Source organism: Pezoporus occidentalis, unplaced genomic scaffold (genome assembly GCF_034315485.1).
Source record: "Pezoporus occidentalis ecotype Australia unplaced genomic scaffold, CSIRO_AGI_Poc_V1 ctg35, whole genome shotgun sequence".
In the NCBI taxonomy this organism is placed as follows: Eukaryota; Metazoa; Chordata; class Aves; order Psittaciformes; family Psittacidae; genus Pezoporus; species Pezoporus occidentalis.
Window position 1 is genome coordinate 1,350,416 of NW_026915483.1, and position 18,764 is coordinate 1,369,179.

Consider the following 18,764-nt stretch of genomic DNA (forward strand, 5'->3'; position numbering starts at 1 on the left):
TCTGTACCAAATTCAAGCCAGGAGCAGGCGAAAAGGAAAGCTAACTGCCATCCTTGCTTTCACAGTTTTGAGTTTAGCCTCTCCAGACGTGCAAAGCTGTATGTCAAAGAGTGGGTGCTGGAGGATGATCTGGCTGCAGTGCTCGCTATCACTTTTTTTCATTGCACCATTTCGTTTTCCTCCGTACGTAGGTCAAAATGGTTATTTTTACCTAAAAACTCCCGTAAATTGAGCAGATTGTAGGAACTCTAACAGAAACCCAATTCCTTTTTTCTGGGCTTTTTTTTTTTTTCCTTAAACTGAAATGGTGAGAACAGTTTATAACTGATGGCAGTTTTTATAAAATAGCCTCCATCCTGATAAAATGTTACCCCCTGGTGTGTCATTTTTCCAGCTGAACTGCTGGTAGGATTGAGAGATCTTGCACACTGCTGTTTAAATAAGTAGACTACATGCTCTATGAAGAAATCATATTATTTCCTCAAAGGAGAACAAGTAGGCTCAGTGCACCAAAATTGCTTTAAATAAACTTGCAGCTACTCCAGCCTTTTGCGCAGCTGCAGATGGTAAAGTCTATCAATCAAGCTTTCCCAGCTTTGAGAATCTGCCCCTGAAGCTGTCTCTCCTCTGTGTTGCAGTCGCATTCTCTTGTCTTTTACAGGGCTTTCTATCTTAGACATTCTCTTGCTACTAATGAGATTGTGCTTTTGGGCTGCAGCTATCTTTCATTTTGCCTCAGATATATGCATATTAAGATCTTTCAATAATTTGTTAATTGAATGTGCTGCTCACTTGCAGTGAATTGGCTCTATCATGCTTTTGAAGTGCAAGGATGCTTTGGGGAAATTAATGCCTACCTTATCAATGGAGTCAAAGTCTGGGCAAATAAGTGGCTTACAAGAAGAAAGGAGAATACATTGCTGGCTGATTCTTACTATCATGGAGGTTGCAAATCTTAAAGTGAATGGAGGTAATGCTGCAGAGGGGGGGCTGCAAAGTCTTCCTCAGCCTGAGGAGCTGATTCCTCAGCTGCCAGCATATCTACAATACAGGATCAATGTTTCTATCTGCTAACAAATAAGCTCAGTGTGCACAAACACAGCATACTCTGAGCTGAGTTACTGAGCAGTACTTAATTCTACCTGAGTTTCATGCTTGTGGTTTCTTTGAGGCAGTCTCTCTAGTGCAAATTCTGTTACACATTCTGAGGTAGCCCATGCTGTCCCTTTGCTCTTTTTATGGCACTGATATTTCAGCCAACCTTTGGTGTAAGAGTGACTGTGCTTGCATTTTCAAGCATCCCTACTGGACATAGTGAATGTGGCAGTTTCTGATCTATAACCAAGCTTGTCCCGTCCTTGTCCCAGGTTGTCTGTAACTAACCTGGGTCTAGAAGCAGCAGGTACAAAACGACAGGGAGGGTGAATTAAGGCTGAGAAGAGCTGTGATTGCAAGCAGCTGCATTGCACTACACCAAAGTTGCAGGACAACCAGGACACCTGACCCCAAAGTCAGCTCAATAGCTTTTAAAACCATTTTGGACCTGAAAAAGAAAAGAAAAAAAGGGCAGCTTCCTCTTTGGCACTGCTAGTTAATATCTCACTGTAGATACCCTCCAAAGTTGTGATGAAGTATGAAGTTAATACATCACTGCAAGCTTTCAGTCAGAATGATGTATTATTCAAAGTGGAATTAGCTAGAAGGATCAATGCACACCCATTACTCTATTTAAAATAATAATGGGAAGACTCATTATCTTCTTTTTTCCCCTCTCTTCAAACACCATATGAATGAGACATGTAGAAACACCTCCGCCGCCAGTGTAATGCACCTCTGTGACTTCAGTGTATTTTTATTCATAGCAGGATTATTAACACTTGAAGACCAAATCCAGGATTTAACTCAACAGAATTTGCCTTCAAATCACTGAACCTGAAACCAGTTGCCGTAGGCAAAGGCAAGCTCAGCTCTAATGAGCATTGTTAGAAAAATCAAAGGTCGTGGCTGTATCCGTGTGAAATAGCACATGTGCCAGCATAAGATTCAGAGTCACATCTTGCCCAAGTACCTGTTATTCTCTCTGATCTTACACATGAGCAGCAACTTGAAGTGTTAAGGAGGCTGTTGCCATTTCTTGTTTTCCCTTATAAACATATTCTGCAGGATACTTACTTTGGGCAGTCCATTCATTACACAGCAAATGCTTTCTGTCTCCCAGCTTACCCCTGTCAGGCTGCAGGCTCTTGGCCAGATTTGTCCTTTTGCATCAATTCATAAGAGAGATGTGCAATTATAGCATATATGGGGGAGATGGAAGAAAATATCATCTGTGGAGGAGCAGCATATATCATTCTTGGATCATTTAGTGCTTGTAAAGATGAAAAACTTAAGAGCACCAAACCTAGCTTATCACTGTGTTAGGAGCTCTGTAGGCACTTTTTTTGCCTTCACAGATAGCTCAGTGTGCTGTGGTTTTAGCTGGTGTTTTCCTGAAAAGGTACAAATAAATATATTTTAGTGTATTTCAAAGCAAAGCATATGTAAACTTTTCATATCTGTTCATCCACGTTCCAGATCTGGCTGAAATCTTTCACTTCCTTTTGTTCAGAAACATTTAAGAAATATTTATCCACAACCAGCTTTTGCAGTGTGGACTTCAAAAGGGAGAAGAGAGATTGCTGAGACAATGGACTTTGTGTAAAGCTGAAGGGTGCATACCACAAAGCCAGGATGTGTATCCTTTCTCAATGCTGCAGACTAATGCAGGGTTAAAGCATCATTTTTTGCAAGGGTTAGGAGTAGGACCTACCCAAGCTTTTAGATAGCTCTAAAATAATTTGGCCCCAAATACATGAATTTGAAGAGTTTCACAAGAAATGTGCCAAGTACTTTCCCTTTGCTGAGAGAAGTATGGTTTTTTGGACTGTGCTTATCTTGGATTCTTTGAAATCTGTTGCTGTAATGTTAAAATACATATTGTGTGGCATAATGTTCACATTAATGGGATTCTTCTCATTCCTGCTCTAAAACAGTGAAAATCAGGTTCTTCCCGTAGGGATTGAGGACTGGCACCTGCCCAACACTGATAAGAGAAGAAATTGTTTAACCGTGTTGATTGTCCTGAAACCCTATAGGACAATTTAATCTCTGCAACCTAGTTAATTTATAACAGTTTTCTTTTTCTTCTTAGTTGTTTGTACAGAGCGTTTGGAGATTTGGGAACGTGGCTGGTGAGCTTTAGATCTTAACCGCAGGCTGAATGGGAGCTGAAGGCGCGTGGTCAGGGGAATATTACCTTTGACTTTCACCGCTGTGATTGAAGGTAGAATTTGACACATTGGCATCTCTCTGTGTCAGCCATTGTCACTGGCTTCAGCTGCTACGGTTAAGTATGTAGTCGTTCATCCTTGGCAGACACCATCCTTTACAGCACAAGAGGATGGTCTCTGGATGTTAATGCTCCAGCACTCTGGGAGCAGCTGGCTATATCAGATTCAAGGCATGCAGATTGTCTTGGCCATTTTACTTAGCAGATGGGTAAGGCTTGATAGATTGAAGATTTAGTTCCCAAGTCAAGGGCCAGATGTTGCAGTGGGAGAGAAAAGTAAATCATAGCACTGTTCGGAGGGGAAAGGCTCAGGTACTGTGTCACAAAATTGTTGCCATTCATTTTCCTCTGACTTGCACAAAATGTCTGTCATTTTGCCTTTCCATATCCCCGACTATGGCATTCTGCTTTGTTTGGAGATGCTTTGCGGTACTGTCTGTGAGCCCGTTTAATGAGCTTGAAAGCAGTTGCTGCAAATTTATGACGGTTTAATAAGTCTAAATGCTGTATTTTTTTTAAGCTGGAAGTGAGAGAGAAATCTGTATTTCATGTCACCCCAAGTAGTTGGGGTTTCTTCTGTTCATTTTTCCACACAACCTCTTGTTCAATGCAACAGATCCCTTTCACGTTTCAAAAAGAAAAGTGTATTCTTTACTCCTGAGCTGTTCAAGCTATTAGTATTCACCGGCTTTTCACAGGGTCACTACTACCAGCGATTGTTAGAGAGTTTTGTGGTGCTTTCCCCAGCCCTTCTCGTGTTGGTTGGTGGGAGGACAACTTGGCTTTTGGAGAGGCTGCCCAGAGCCATGGGAAATGGGGGGGAGTCTGACCCTTTGGGCAGGGGTCTTGGAGATAAGATCTGGTGTTGCTGTGTGGCTTCTCTAACTGCCTCAGTGTGTATTTGGGGCTTCCCCTGGTTTTGTTTCTGTTCCTAAAATAAGCATTGAAAGCTCAAAATTTTTGCCTGAGACTTCTGGTGTTTTTCTGCTTTATAGAGCTGTTTCCAGCAGAAAGACAGGTCATGGATTACTCATATGACTCTACCATATGGTTTAAATTCTATAGCATGTGGTATAAATTTTAACGCTTTACAGGTCTGCTGATTTTGTAAAATAAGAGGCTTGAGGAGGTTCTGAGTTTGGCCTATAAAGTAATCAGCTTAACAGAGAGCTTCAGCTGCTTGATACAATGAATGATAGATAATGAGAACTGTTTTTTAACTCATCAGGATATGCTAAGCTCAGTACTGCTGTAACATAGGGACTTTCTATAGGGTAGTACCTTGGTGCCCACGGTCAGCTGTGGTGCTGCCTGTCCTCTTCTCGCACTTCTGCTCTGCTCCTTTGCTGGAACTTTCCTCTTTGAAGTGTTAATAACATTATCCTGATACAGTGCTTGGCCTGCCACCTGCCCTGTCGACACTAAGGGTAAGCTGTAGGAATAGCACTTTAAAGCAAGGTGACAACAGGCTGTGCTGCTGAAAGGTGTTAACACTGTTGTCAATAGAGTTCATGACTGATCAGCCCTGTTCACCGAGGAATGAATCATCTCTCAGTCCCCACATTAGATGTGGTGGCTGTAAGTAAATGCAAGCTGTCTGGGGTAATGATTTCCACCATGACTTCAACTGAAGAACATCTCTAGTTTATGAGTGCAGGATGGAGTCACTCGGGCATTACCTTTTCCTATATTTAAACACTTGTTTTGTTCACTGCATTAACATCAAGCCATTCATTCTACTTGGAACAGCAGGTGCACCGGGTACTGAAGTCACCCAAAGGGTATGCTAAACAAAGAGATTTTGCTTCCTCATGACATGTTCCTCCCATATTTACCCTATGGTGAGTGCTCTGTTAGCACAGGTAACTGCTTAATGGTATCTCTGTTTATTTTTCCCTTGTGCTTGATGTGATAGTTACCTATTTATTCCTGCTGAAGAGGATTACAGGCATTTTTCAATTATAAATGATGCACGCAAGCATTATTTATCCTGTTTACTGCAAGCCTATAGAGTGTTGGTCTTTAGCAAAAGCGTGTTGTTCAGGAAACATTTGTCATAGTGGTACTGTGGGTATTTTAGGGCAATTTCAGGATGGTTTTCCATCTGTCTATTCAGATTTGCTATGCAGCACGGTCATGACTTGCAGCATAGCAGATTTGTGTTTGTGCATGAAATTCGTGTGCTTGGGAAGTTCTCATTTGTGGTGTTTCTTCTGTGTTGGCCTCTTGAAGGAGAGGGAAGGTCATTGCTTGTAGCTCACAGGAAAAGAAAAGCTTTCCACAGCTTTGTTGGGTGTGTGTTGGGTGAAGCCCAGGCGCTGAGACCCAGTTACAGATGTGTGGTCCTTCTCTAACCCTGCAGCCGAGGCACCTTGAGAAATGTGGCTTGTAAAGTCAATCTGAAGAATTCTTTCTTATTTTCCTAAGGGATATATCCATAAGATAATAAAAAATACTTTGCTCTAATATATGTTATATAACAGAGGAAGATGAAAACAGTTTGTAGGTTACAAGCTCAAGCTTCATGACATGGAATCATAAAGGAGGTCAGAAGGACACTTCTTATTGTAGATATTTTTGTCCCTTTTTCCTTCAGTGTATTTTTCCCCCCTTCTTTTAAGTATCAGCTGTTGTCAGAGGCAGGATTCTTGTATGGGTGAATCTCTGATCTCAACCAGCTCCAGGCCAGTTAAACCAGAGGCGTACAGCAGTAGGGATAGAACTTGGCATTTTGGGTTTCTCTAAACTTCTGTTTCTCTATGAACACAGGCAGAAAAATGATACAGAGCAGTGGGAAAAAAAAAAAAAAAAGAAAAAAAAAGGAAGAAAATTCAAGGTGGTTTGGGGCTTTGAAGAACTTGAAGCAAAAAAGCTGTAAGAAAAGGTTCGCTCTGAAGCTTGAACCATTCCACAGAATGAGAAAAGTTTCAGGAAATTTCTAATGGTCTTGCCAAGATCCTGAAACAGTTGTAGAGGAGTGCAGGAGAGCAGTGTGTGAGTAGCTGGGGAAAAGGGGAGAAGCATCTCGAAGGAAAATAAGAGAATATCCCATACAGGTCTGAATTGCCATCTCCACAAGTGGTACTAGTTTGCATGTGATTTTTAAAGAAACACGAGATTCCACTCCCCATACCCTCAGGGAAAACATGATTACAGGTCCATGGAGCATTTACTTGCCAGGTCTCAGAGAAATAACACGACTTGATTTCATGCTGTTGAAGAGCATAGCACATTTGCAGAATATACTATCAAATAGGTTGCATAGCAGGATCTACTGAGGCACACAGCACCTCGCCAGATTAAAGGGGCACTGACAAGACTAAGATTAAGGATTGATCTACTTTGACAGAAAATCCCAAAAGGAAGAGTTTTAACCTTTAGGATTCTTTTCCATCTTTTGCTTTCTTTAAACCGATTGCAGCTGTCACCAGAAATAGAAACAAAGCAAACTCTTTCCTACTTACGCTTAAGCAACAAAAAGTAAAACATTTTTCAAGCCCAATGCAAGGTTTTTTTAAAGTCTTGTATTAAATTGTGGTTTGTTTTTTTTTTTAATGATTCTTTGGTTTTTAAGTGGTAGCCATGGCTTGGAGAAACCTGAATAAATGGAAAAGATGTAGGAACATGTCTTGCAACAGCTCTGCATTTTTAGTGTTTACTGTTCATTTGCCAGAAGCCAGACAGAACCTACAAAGTGGGTCATTGGGTCCAGTGTACTGTGATTATTATTTATACAGCATCCAAAACGTACAGAGCCTCCCCTTTGGCCGTATAAAAGTTCATGCTTCAAAGGGTTTACAGCCTTCAGGGCCCATAATATTATTGTCAGTAACATCTAAGCTGTGTATATATCAAAGCTGCTGTTGCTACTTTCATAATTTTATTGTGTATCTTGCCCTACCTGATTGTTGGAACTTCTGGAGTACTGCGATGAGAAAGGGATCTTCAATTTCCCTTTAAAACACCAAACTGAACACAACCGTTTTGTCTCTAGACAAGAGCACGAAAACGTGTCCTGAACACAGCAGAGTACTTCAAAGGCCAAATAGAGAAAAGAAAGGTGGTTTGTTGTGGGTTTTTTCAGCACAGTTGGCTAAGAACATAATGAGGTTTCTAAGATTCCTAATTAGTCATGGGGAGAAAGGATGAGAAGAAACGTGCTTGTGCTTGTGAAACTTGGGCAGTGGCTTCCAGTGTTCTCCTCATACCATTAAAATTTTGGATGGTTTTTACAATAAAACATTTTCAGATGTGCTGTTGTCAGTGATGTCCCCTTCGTAAGAGTGCCCTCGAAGCTGGTCCTGCACTTTGTGCCAAGTGTGGGGCACAAGGTCCCCTGTCAGGGCTATTTTCTTTTGTCTGCATTCTGTTCCCCGTATGTTAATATGTGCCCACAAAGGAATCCAGCTCTGGTTTTCCTCATGACATTGAGATCCTGGGCAGGCAGCAAAGTCCAGAGGAGCTCTGTTGCTTTTGATATGTGTGCCTACTGAGAGCAGTCTGTGCAAAAATGATCAACACTGCTCAGGCTTCTGATGCTGACCAGGGTCAAAAAAAGTAAGAAAGATTTGCCCCATGAATGAGGACCAAACCAGTATTTATTTCCTAGAAGTAAATTGAGAAGTGTGTTAAAAATGGAACATGGTCACAGGAATTGGGAGTTATCTCCCTTCAGTAGCTCTAAAGAAGCAAACGGTTTAAAAAATTGCATTATTGGTTGTAAATTCCTTGGCTGTGTTGCAAGTGCTGAAGTGATAGGTTTAATTTGTAAGTTGTGGACTTCAACAGGTTTAATCCTTCCTCCTGCCTTCCCCTCCTCTCTCTGGTGCTAGGTTTCACTGTTGCAGAGGTTACAGATGATTGCTGGGTGATAGAAGAAATAGTGCAAGATACCAGGCTTTGGTCTGGCGGTGCAGGCAATTACATTGTCAAAAATCAGAGATTTCTTCTAGATCCTCTCACAAAGGTTTTTTCTCTCTCCCTTGTCCAAGTGACACTAGATTAAATAAATGCAAAAATCTGAATAGTGAAGAGATGCCAAGGCCCAGCTCCATTACGGCTGAGAGGGATCCAGCTTCACCGATTCCACCGGCAACAGGAGATTTATTCCTCTGTCACTAAGGGGTGAACTGATCTGAGATAAATTCTGTTTATTAGAGCAGTTTTCCTCTATGAAAGCAGAAGTAGAGAAAAATCAACTCTGGTTTTAGGGGCGGCTTTTTGCTGGGCTGATAGTATGGCTAATGTTTTAATGAATTTAGAGGACACTTGATTTAACCTTCTTTATTTTACTATGGCATGAAGCTTTGGCATTTGTTGAAGAGCCACTGTAAATGTGAGAACTAAGCAGCTTGTTAGATAACATCTCTTTTTTTAACTCTTTAGAAGATTAAAGTGAGACTGTTCTCCCTGATGCCAGGATAGATGTAACCAATCCTGTATCCTGTGCTCATAGGTCAGTCAGAGGGACAATCCAGCGCTGGATCCCATTATCCATGGGTTGAAGGGCGTCGTACATCATGGTAAGTAGCTACTTAAACTTTCTTCTTGCTGGGAAGGGGAGAAGGGCAGGAATATTGTCCTTAAGGGATCAGGTCACTCCCGGAAGGACACGGTGAGCCTGCACATTCCTCATTCACTGATATTTAAGGGCATCACAGCTATTATTTGATTGGTAAAGATCAGAGTCATTTGTTACCTGAAAATGGTTTGGGGTTAACAGTAAGCAATTTGTTTCTTTTCAGTCAGTGCTCGGGAATGCGTAAGTTATCAATCAAACTCTACTGCAATATATCATTCACATTAGTACTTCGAAGGCAGTGTTGATGCTTCACTCCTGCTATTTATCTTCTCCTTGCTCTAAAAATACTCCTCTCTGAAGTTTCTATTTGTTTATAAATTATTTGTCTTTCAAATTTAGGGAGCTGATAATGAAACAGAAAATTAACTATCTATGAAAATTAATTAAACTGTGCAGCAGATGAACATCTTTCTCATGCTGACATAAATACGATCATTCGGCTGTTCTGATGAATATAAACCTATTACCTTGAACTCATAGAAGGTACTGAAATAAATATTAATGTATTTTATACTTTTAGAACCAGTTTTTACTTGGGAATTTTCTTGAAACCTTACCACGGGTAACACATCATTAGCAATGGCATCAAGATGCTCCAGTTCCCAAAGTGCTCTTGTCAGATTTTAATATAATGATTTGTAAAGTTTTAATATCTCATTCAAAAGGCAGCTGCTGGAATACTGCTAGGTACTCCCAGCCAATAGATGTCAGTATCTAGTTCCCACTGAGTAACAAAGCAGGCTAGCAAAAGTAGAGAGAGCATGAGTTGGTCTGCAAGGTTTTTTCCGTGGCTGCACAGTTTGACACTGAGATCAAGCAGCCATTTAACTGGACCAGGATCTCTTTTAGCTTGTTTTCTGCCTGCCTTGTACTTCAAGACTCTTTACCTCCTGCAAATGCAGCAGTGTTTTAGCCGCCTCCCTGCGCCTTCTCTTGCTCCTTGCTGCTGCAGCCAAAATAGCCACAAGTGGATAATCACACCAGTGTCTCTGAAGAGTATTATTCCATTGTCAAAAATACTTATTTGGGTAGGATGTGTCACAGTCCCAAGGTTGTGCTTCCCTGACCACATCATGATTAGTCTGTCTTGGTGCTGCCTACCCATAGCAAAATCTGGGTGGATAAAAGGCGTTTATTTTTTTTTGGCTCGCAGTGCACAGAAGGCTGCTAGTGTTTCAAGTAAAGGAAATCGCTTGATATATTTCAATAGCTTGTTTCCTTTTCAAAACATTAAGGAAGAAAAAGAGGAAAATCTTGCTTTCCTTCCTGTTTCAAAGGCCCTGATTAAAGGCCGCTTCTAACGTTCTTTTGGTGGTTGGAGTAAGGGAATTTCCTCCTACAAAGTTGTTGTTCAAAGAAATTGTTCTCTTTAACTTAAATATTGACGGAATGCATCAGTGAAGGATTCTCATCTCATATCTCTCTTTCAATATTATTATATAGAGTAATAGTAAAGATGTGAGCTTTTATTCCAGATGCTGTCATTTCTTTTCTTGATGTAATAAGCTTATACCTTACATAAGCAGAATTTTATGAATTTATCTGAAAAGGTGCTTCCTGCCTTCCATTTGGCTGCGTTTGACTGGGACCCTAAAGCAACATGGACTTTTTGGCTGAAATGCAGTGGAAAACTGTTGTGGTTTTTGGATAGAGTGGTTGGATCAAGCAGGGATCCAACAAAAGGAGCTAGAGAAAGGCAAAATTGAAACCTTAAGTTTCTTTGCATTTTATAACATTTCCTTGCTCGTGTTGGTTTTTGGTGGTCATCAGAATACAGAGGCACACATCTGTAATGCAGAAATCAAGAATACATATGAACATTGAGATAACTACCTTGGTATTAAGTTAGACTGTTCTCTTATATCCTCTGTTGCCTGAGGGGATCACCAACCACTCAGCTTCACTCCTCCCATGTGCCTCATCTCAACACACCTTATGTAAGGTGTAACCTCACTTTACTCATTTAAGGCTTCTTTGGTTTTCTGTAACCCTCTCCCTCCAAACAGCAGAGCATCCTCCTTGAGTTGTGCTGGACAGTCACTTCTTCCTCACAATCATTCAGTTGCAAAGAGGAAGTTACTCACACAGACACTCATCATCCTCCTCATTTTGTTTGCCTTGTGGTACTGCTAGATGGCCCAGTCCTATATGGGAACTCCAATCTGCACCATGCCATACAGAGCACCCATGCTGGCCTGTCCCCATAATGGTGACATATCCAGTGACCCTCAGTTAGATATAGGGATGGTACTAATGGGTGGTGAGCTGGTTTTGAATTTCTCTTGCATAGCTTTTCATTTTTCCTGTGAAGTCCTTGTTTTCTTACAGTGCCCTTCCAAGGGTAAGTGAACAATTCCAGTGTCAGAAGGGCTTTCTGTGGAAGTGAAAGCAATTTTTGCTTGAGATTTTGTCAGGGATTTGAATTACTTACTAATTTGATGAAACATAAATAATTGTGCCCTTCACAGTGTCACCAGCTTAGTAACAATGATAGAGAAACGCAGCAAAAAATCAATACAGGCTTAGTTGCTACTCGGAGTTCACTTTGTTTCCTCATCTCCAGGCATAATTTTGTAGAATCTTAATGCCGCATTAAGCTTAATTTTACATGAGCAACCATATAAAGTTGCTTAGCTGGAAGGAAAAGCAGCAATGTACCAAATACCTAACAATGCTTGGATCAAGGATAATGCACTTGAGTTTGCCCTGGATCTACCTGCCAAACAGTGTGTTCCCAGCACATCAATGCTCCCCACCTCCCTCAGCTGCCCAGGCAGAGCATTGTAAAGACACGGGAACACCGAGGAGGCTCTTTTCAGAGCTGTCAGATGCCTGTTGCTGACTTTAAGGCTGCTTTTGGGTTTGTGCTCTGCCAAGGATTTGTCACACCTCCTGGCGGCGAGGTGCCTGTTATTCTCACTCCTGCTTTCCCTGCCGCACAGCGCACGGCAAGCGTGCGTCTGCCGTGGAGCTCGACAGGGACTGACAGCTGGGAGCGTGCAGCCCTCTTTGGAGAAGGGATATGGGCTGTGGGTAGGAGTGATAGTGGTTCTGTGATGCCAACTTGCTGGTATCTTTCAGCTCTGACCACTGTGGGTCTTTTGGAGCTCCTCTTCAAATGCTTTTCTCATCACGAAAGCTGATGGGAAAGGTCTCCAGCGGTGCTGGTGGGATGGTGCACATCCTTCGTTCAAGTTGAGTCATTAGGTAAAGTAATAGTCACTAGCGCCTGGCTGCCTTGCACTACGCATGGGCCGGTCGTGGTGCTGCAGATCAGTCTTTTCAGCCTGGTTTTTGCTGTAATGTGCTCAGCTGGGTGCGCTGCCCTCAGCACCTCTCTTCTCATCCTTCCTTGTGATACTGAGGAGCACAGGGCAGGATGGATCTGCTCTTGTACAAAGGCTGAGGAGGCTCCCAAGGGCTCAGAGAGAATGACTGTGCCCTTGTGGGAATAGAGGAATGTGAAATACCAGGTTATGTTTTATACAGTTGATTTGCATTAAAATGGCTACTAAAGCTTTTGTCTGCCACATGCTTCAGCAAGATCTCAGAGGAGCATCTAGCAGGATGGAGCCGTTGCCCAGAAACATTGCTTTTCCCCACCTCTGCTGTCTTTGACTTGCCCTTTTTAGTAATGTTTTGTATGTAAGCTGCTTAGTGATGCCTTTTCCTTGTTCTTACAAGCTGCCGTCTTCTCCACCCAGTGCATTTTCCTCTCCCAGCCTGAGCATGGGTGCCCTGCACAGTCCCATTTACCCATGAGAGCAAATGGGAGCAGCATCCCACACTACCTCAGGCCCCTGGAAAAACCTTCCAGATGATGGAAACCATGTTTTGACAGTCTGTCCTGTTCTCCTGTGTCTTGTCACTAAGAATCTACACAGATCAGCAGAAAATTATTAGCAGAGCACAAATAAATTACCACAGCAGAAAAGCCTCTATTAATGTCACAAAAATGGGGCTCTTATTCCCTTCCTTGTCAAAAGTGAGTACTGAAAAAGTGTAGCCAGATCAAAAGCTTAGGTACAAAGTGAATTGATGGCATCTGATGCTTGTTTGTGAACATGGGGTGGGGTGAGGGGAAGAGAGGAACCTTTGTTTGTTTAAAAAGGATTTTGGAAGAAAACCTCTGTATTGTTAAAATGCCATAACTTAGGCTCAGCATGGAGCACAGTGTGGTCTTGGGTCTCCCTCGAGAGTGGTGTTCAGGCAAGTTGGTGGTGAGCACCAAAGTTTCAGGGGCTACTGGGGAGACCAAAATACAGTGGAAAGATAATTGCTTTAATAATGAAAAAGGAAAGAGAGTAAATGTGTTGCACATCTCTCTGCTTGTCCTAGACAAAAATCAGTGAACAACCTGTTAAAATAGATCAGCACTAAAGAGGAAGCAATCCAGACAGTGTTAGTTACCCTGTGGATCTATCACACCAGAAGGCAAAATAACAAGAAAACAAGCAGCATGACAGGTTTTTGCTTTTGTTTTTTAACTTTAACCACCTGACAAGCTGTGTGCTTTCTGCACCAAATATCCAGGGGTTGTGGAGAGGAAAGGCGGGGGAGAGGGTCTGAGGGTGAGATGTGATACTGCGGGACTTCGTCTTTCAAAGTAAAACTTCGAAGCAAGCCGCAGCCCAATTTGGAACAAGGAAGGCCATCAAAGGGGGAGCAGCATGATGCGTTAAACTGAGAAGGAAATGTGGAGGAGCATTTCTGTTTCCTCGGGGATGATATGAATGTATTCTTTTGTTTTCTTTTCGGTTCTTGTGTTCGCAGCCAGAGTGGCCGTGTGAAAGGGGCCAGGGCACTGTTGCTGTGAATCAAAGGGAAGGAGGAGGGAAGTGGGAAATGAAGATGAGAGCAGAGGTGATAAGTTCACACCTTTATATAGGGCACCTCTGTGCATAGCTGCAGGGGTCTCTATGATTTAAAAGAATAAATGATGGAAGTGTTGGAAATCTCTGGTCCTTCACCTGTCTGCTCTGTGGAAAGCAGTGTTGGTCACTGCTGAGACCAACCAGCTGCCATAGGATTAATAACTTGCATAGAAAAACTAATTCATGCAGTTATTAAGAATTAAGGTAGATGCTGAATGTGAGCAAAGCAGCTGCGGGGGGAAGGAGCTGGGTGCTTTGCTGGTGGGTTTTAAGGATATTTGCTGAGAAGAGAGGGGTGGTGAAGTCTGAGAACATGCGGTTGTGCTGGAGCAGATATGAACAGCCCGTGCTCGTATGGCCACTTCTGCCTCACTTCACCCTACCTCCCCCAGGGTCCAGCTTGCTCCAGGGATCCTCCTCTCTAAACTCGTTGTTGTGGTTTCTTTTTCTTCCTATCGCTGGTGCCCATTCTGTATTTCTCGGTTTCCATGTCCTTGTCTCAACGTGCGCCTCTGCCTCAGGTGAGATTTTGTCTCAACCCTGTCTAGAACCAGCAGTGCTTAAGCATTAAAGGTTCAGAATTGCTTTTGGCTTATTCAGAGAGTTGAGACCTCTTCTTGCCAGCTAAACCTTTTCCTCCTGAGCTGTTTTAGGAGGGGGAGGAAGAAAAATTAAGCCTGAGACCCAACACCTGGCATCGAAATGTTCAATTTCTCTTTATTTTTGCATAGGAGACCTTGCCTTTTTTTTTTCCTTCTCCTTTTTTATACTACTCACTGCTTGTCTCAGATTAAATTACCCTGCAGGACTGTGTTATTATCTCATTCCCTTCCTCTTGCCATGCTGTGCATTCTGTGTCCTTACAGTTCCCTGTTGTTTAGCAGAGGGCCTGTTTTTCTAAAACCTAAATAAAAGTGAGAAAAATAATTGCACAATAAATGACAAGAATTACCCTGAGTACAGGGGACTGTCAGAAACTGCTGGATTTACACAGCAAGTACTCATCTGCTGATCTTTTCAGTTAAAATAACATATACTCTTTGTAATCTCATCTTTCCAGTCACCGCCGTGAGCCCGGTCCCTGGCTCTGGTGTGCAGCTTAACTTTTATCTGGGGAGTTCTGGCTCGGTGGGTGTGCGACATGGTGTCCCTCCTATTATTTTTGTGTGTTTGCTTTTTGAACGTTTGAATGCAGAAGCTTTAGAATGACTTGGCTCATTGTGCAAATGGAATTGGCAGTAATATTATTTAACAAATTTGGGAGACTTTCAAAGCTCTTCACACTGGTATTGCAGATTTCAGTTATTCAAAGCAGAGCCTGGTGACGTTTCCACCTATCAGGCATTGCACATACGTTAATTTTGGAAATAAGCTCATTTTAAGATATTGTTTTCACTGCAGCCAAGTTCCTGTTTTCTTACTGAAAAGCATGATGAAAGTCCCAAAGCATTCCATGAGATATAAATGAACTTGGCATATAGTTATTTTCTTGTGATCTCCAATCCAAGTTCCTGTTAGATTTTAAAAGGGTTTTGATCACATATAGTTGTGTGCTGTTTACCTGCATCTCTCCAGAAGCCTCTTACTCTGCAGTAATTTGGTTAAGATTCAGATCTATCTTTATCCAGCATTTTACAGAGTATATTTTTAGCAAGTCAGTCCTTGAACTCAAAATGTTCGACTGATGGCTCCTGCAATATAATAATTGCTGATATCAGCTTGTGAAAACTGCAGTAGCTGGTGGAGATTCACTTCTGGTATCTCTTTTAAGATCTGATTTTTAACTCTGCTTGGAAAACTGTTGTGCACAATCCAGTATTAGTTCACATTTGGTGGTGATGCCTTGACAAATAAAGAGTGTAAATAGGTCAGCTTTTTATAGCATGCCTGCAATTGCTCTTACTTTGGGTTGTACAAATAATGGCCTTTGGTGCAATGCAAAATAGTGGGGAGATTTATCAGTCCAAACAACAACTATACTGGTTGTGACTCTTCCTATTACTGTTATGGGAGAAGGGCCAAGAGGTAGACATGAATGTTGTATCAGAAGGTCAAGTATGTTACCAGCTGGCTCTGTTAATTGTTTTTTGTGAATGTAAGAGCTAAAATGCGATATTGTCCTTTCATGCTGTGGAGCACTGCGTAGTTTAAATGTCACATTCATTGTCTTAATTGTCAACAATGAATCTGTGGTACTTACCCATTCTTCCTTTGGAAATATTAGAGTGGACATGTTTCTACAAGCCTTGGTGCTGTGAACAAAGTATTGCTGTTTGTTAACTGCTAATAAATGCTGTGCTGTGTTAGTGGAGCATCTTAGCAGATGTTTGGGGCACTGCTGGGTGCTGCTGTTTTCTGCATTGCCTGGGAGTGGTGACTGCAGCAGCACATTTATTGCTGCTTTCCCTGAGGGATGTTCTCTAGGGTCGCACCTCTGGGGCTCTGATCTCCTGGTCATTTATTTTCTGCTTGGGTGCCTGTTTGCATTCAGGTGCTGCGGTGGGAGTAGGACAAGGAGCAGCCGAAGAGGTGCCTCAGTGGGGCTCTGGTTTGAGTGTAAGAACGTTCAGGTGGTTCACGGGTCAGTTTTGCATCACTGATTGCAGTGGTTCACCAGTATTTGCAGGTGAACGCATGTTTTCATTGCTGTGTTTTACTGCTTTTGTCTCCCAGTTATTTCCCAGTACCTGTCAGCAAATGCTGCCTTGTAGATCATGTAGTTCCCAGCCTTGTTCACTTTCTCCCTCCTAGAACTCTTCACCCTGCTCCTCCGTTCCCAGCCTTCCAGGCCCAATTCATTCCTGTCCCAAACACTGAAAATAGAAAGTAGGAGCTAGTCATAAAGCAGTGAAGAAACTTTTGATATTATTCTCAACCTTGTTCTTTCCCATTTAGTGGGAATTAGATACATACACATCTGCATATATGTATATAAATATTTCTACCATATTCAGTGAATGCTGCTGCTTAGGTTGCAAATTATTCTCATTGCAGTTTTAACAACAACAATAACTGATTTAAGGTTGAAGTTACAAAATCACATTTTCAAAAAGGTTGCAAGCTCTTAGGAACATAACTTCATGGCATTTACTGTTTCTATATTCCCTTGAAGGATATGGGAGGTAGATTCTTGAGTTCCAAGTTTCTTTAAGCCTGATGAGAAGATCTGTTTGTGGCTCAAGTTCTAAAACTCTGCACTGTGCATCTAGATGGAAGCGATACAAATGAATGGTCTGTTTCCAAAATGTGAGGTTATTAAAGCATAATCAATTGATTATCATCTATTTTAGCAGTCATTTTAATCCAATTATGTGTATTTTTTTAATCTTTGGAATTCATTAATGGAAACTTAAAGCATTGCTTATAGTCATTAAAAATCAGATGGAGCACACCCTGCCCTACATAAACTGTGTGTTAGCAAAGCTGCTTTTTCCTCAAGAAATACTTTTTTTCACAGATGACTGTGACTTTCCAAATGCTTTGGAAAAAACCCTCCCTAATTGATAACCAAAATTTAATCATAGTCGGATACTACCAGTTTGCATTCAAATAAGGTATTTCTCTGTCTAAATAAGCTTCCCTTAGTTGATTATTCATACTGTAGTTCAAAATGTTTAAAAATGAAAGACAGAGTTGGATGAAATGTAGACTACTTAATACAGTGTGTATTTAATATAAAAGTCATGCATTATTCATATTTTCAATTTGAATAACTTTGAATTTAGCATCCCTGTTCTTCATCTTTTCCTTTGATGAACAATTAATTATTAAAATATAATATTGTCAGCACATGGCACAAAAATCCTTGAAAGTGTAAAATGAGCTTCGTTCTCCTGCCATCCCTTGATAAAGGGATACCTCATATTCTCTGTTTCTCACAGAATGTTTATCCAGCATCTGAAGTGATCCCGTCAATCTAAATACAAGGTTATAAAAGTTAAAAATAGTTAAATCATTAATTTTAACCAAAACATTTTTTTCTTAAATGCAGGAGGAATGCTCTTTTCAAAGTGTGCATCTACCTCCCATCTGTTTAGTATATGGTTGCTGGCTGTTAACGCAAAGAGGATGGTTGCATGTTCTAATGCTCTTTTAGATTCATAGCAGCCCACTGTGTGCTCAGCTTCCGTATAGAGAGAGACAGGTTCTTAAATAGAAAACCCGTATTATTTTGCTGTGCTGATGTGTGTGTGTGCTGCATTTGGAAATCAAATTCTGTGACTGAGTTTGTCGTTTTTCCAACCAATTTTCCCTGCATAAAAATAAGGCAATCAAATTAAATACGACATTTTTGCTGTGATTATGACTCCTTGATTAGAATCTCTTTGAACTTTGGCCAATCATATATATTTCACTATTTATTATCTCAGCACACTTTTTTTCCCAGAGGTATCCTATGAAAAATGAAAAATGTGGTTTACCACTTGTTTCCTTTTTGGAGATGCAGAACTGGTTTATATCTGCTTGGATTAAAAGGAAAGAAATGGTTAATGAAGAGATTGCAGTTTTCTGTCTCAATGTATACTATGACTTTAATAGAACTCATATTTTGGAATGCTAAAAGCTATAAAGACATCGATATTGGGCAGAAGACTAGAAGATGTCTGAAGCACATCATGTGTTTGCACCTTGCAGCAGCAGTGGAGGAAACAAATCCCCCTGATGATCAGGCTGCTGCTCAGAGGTATAGGCACCTCGTGATTTGATCAAGACTTGTGGAGAGCTGTGGGATGCTGTGGAATTGAATTCTGCAGACTCCATCCTTTTTCTTTTCCTCCTGACTTTGGAAGACGTGTGTGTCAATCACCAGCCTACCTGCTTCTCTGCTCTGTTGCAAGGGGAGCAGGCTTGCTTAGCAGCTCTGATGAGATAGGAAGAGAAGAGTTCCTGCTAACTACATGTGTACTCTTGTTTGAGGCACAGAGAAAGTGAGGAATAGAGATGTATGGGAGAGCCTCACGTGTCCACATGCCCTGAGGCA

At 41.5% G+C, this 18,764-nt stretch overlaps 1 protein-coding gene across 2 annotated transcripts in view; it reads left to right on the top strand.

The window, feature by feature from the left end:
- PTPRG (protein tyrosine phosphatase receptor type G) overlaps positions 1-18,764 on the top strand; it is a 416,775-nt gene that overhangs the window by 291,862 nt on the left and 106,149 nt on the right. For both annotated transcript variants that reach the window (XM_062630206.1, XM_062630207.1), the window contains exon 7: positions 8,784-8,850. In XM_062630206.1, coding sequence (XP_062486190.1) covers positions 8,784-8,850 — 67 coding nt within the window. The remainder of the gene's footprint in view (positions 1-8,783; positions 8,851-18,764) is intronic.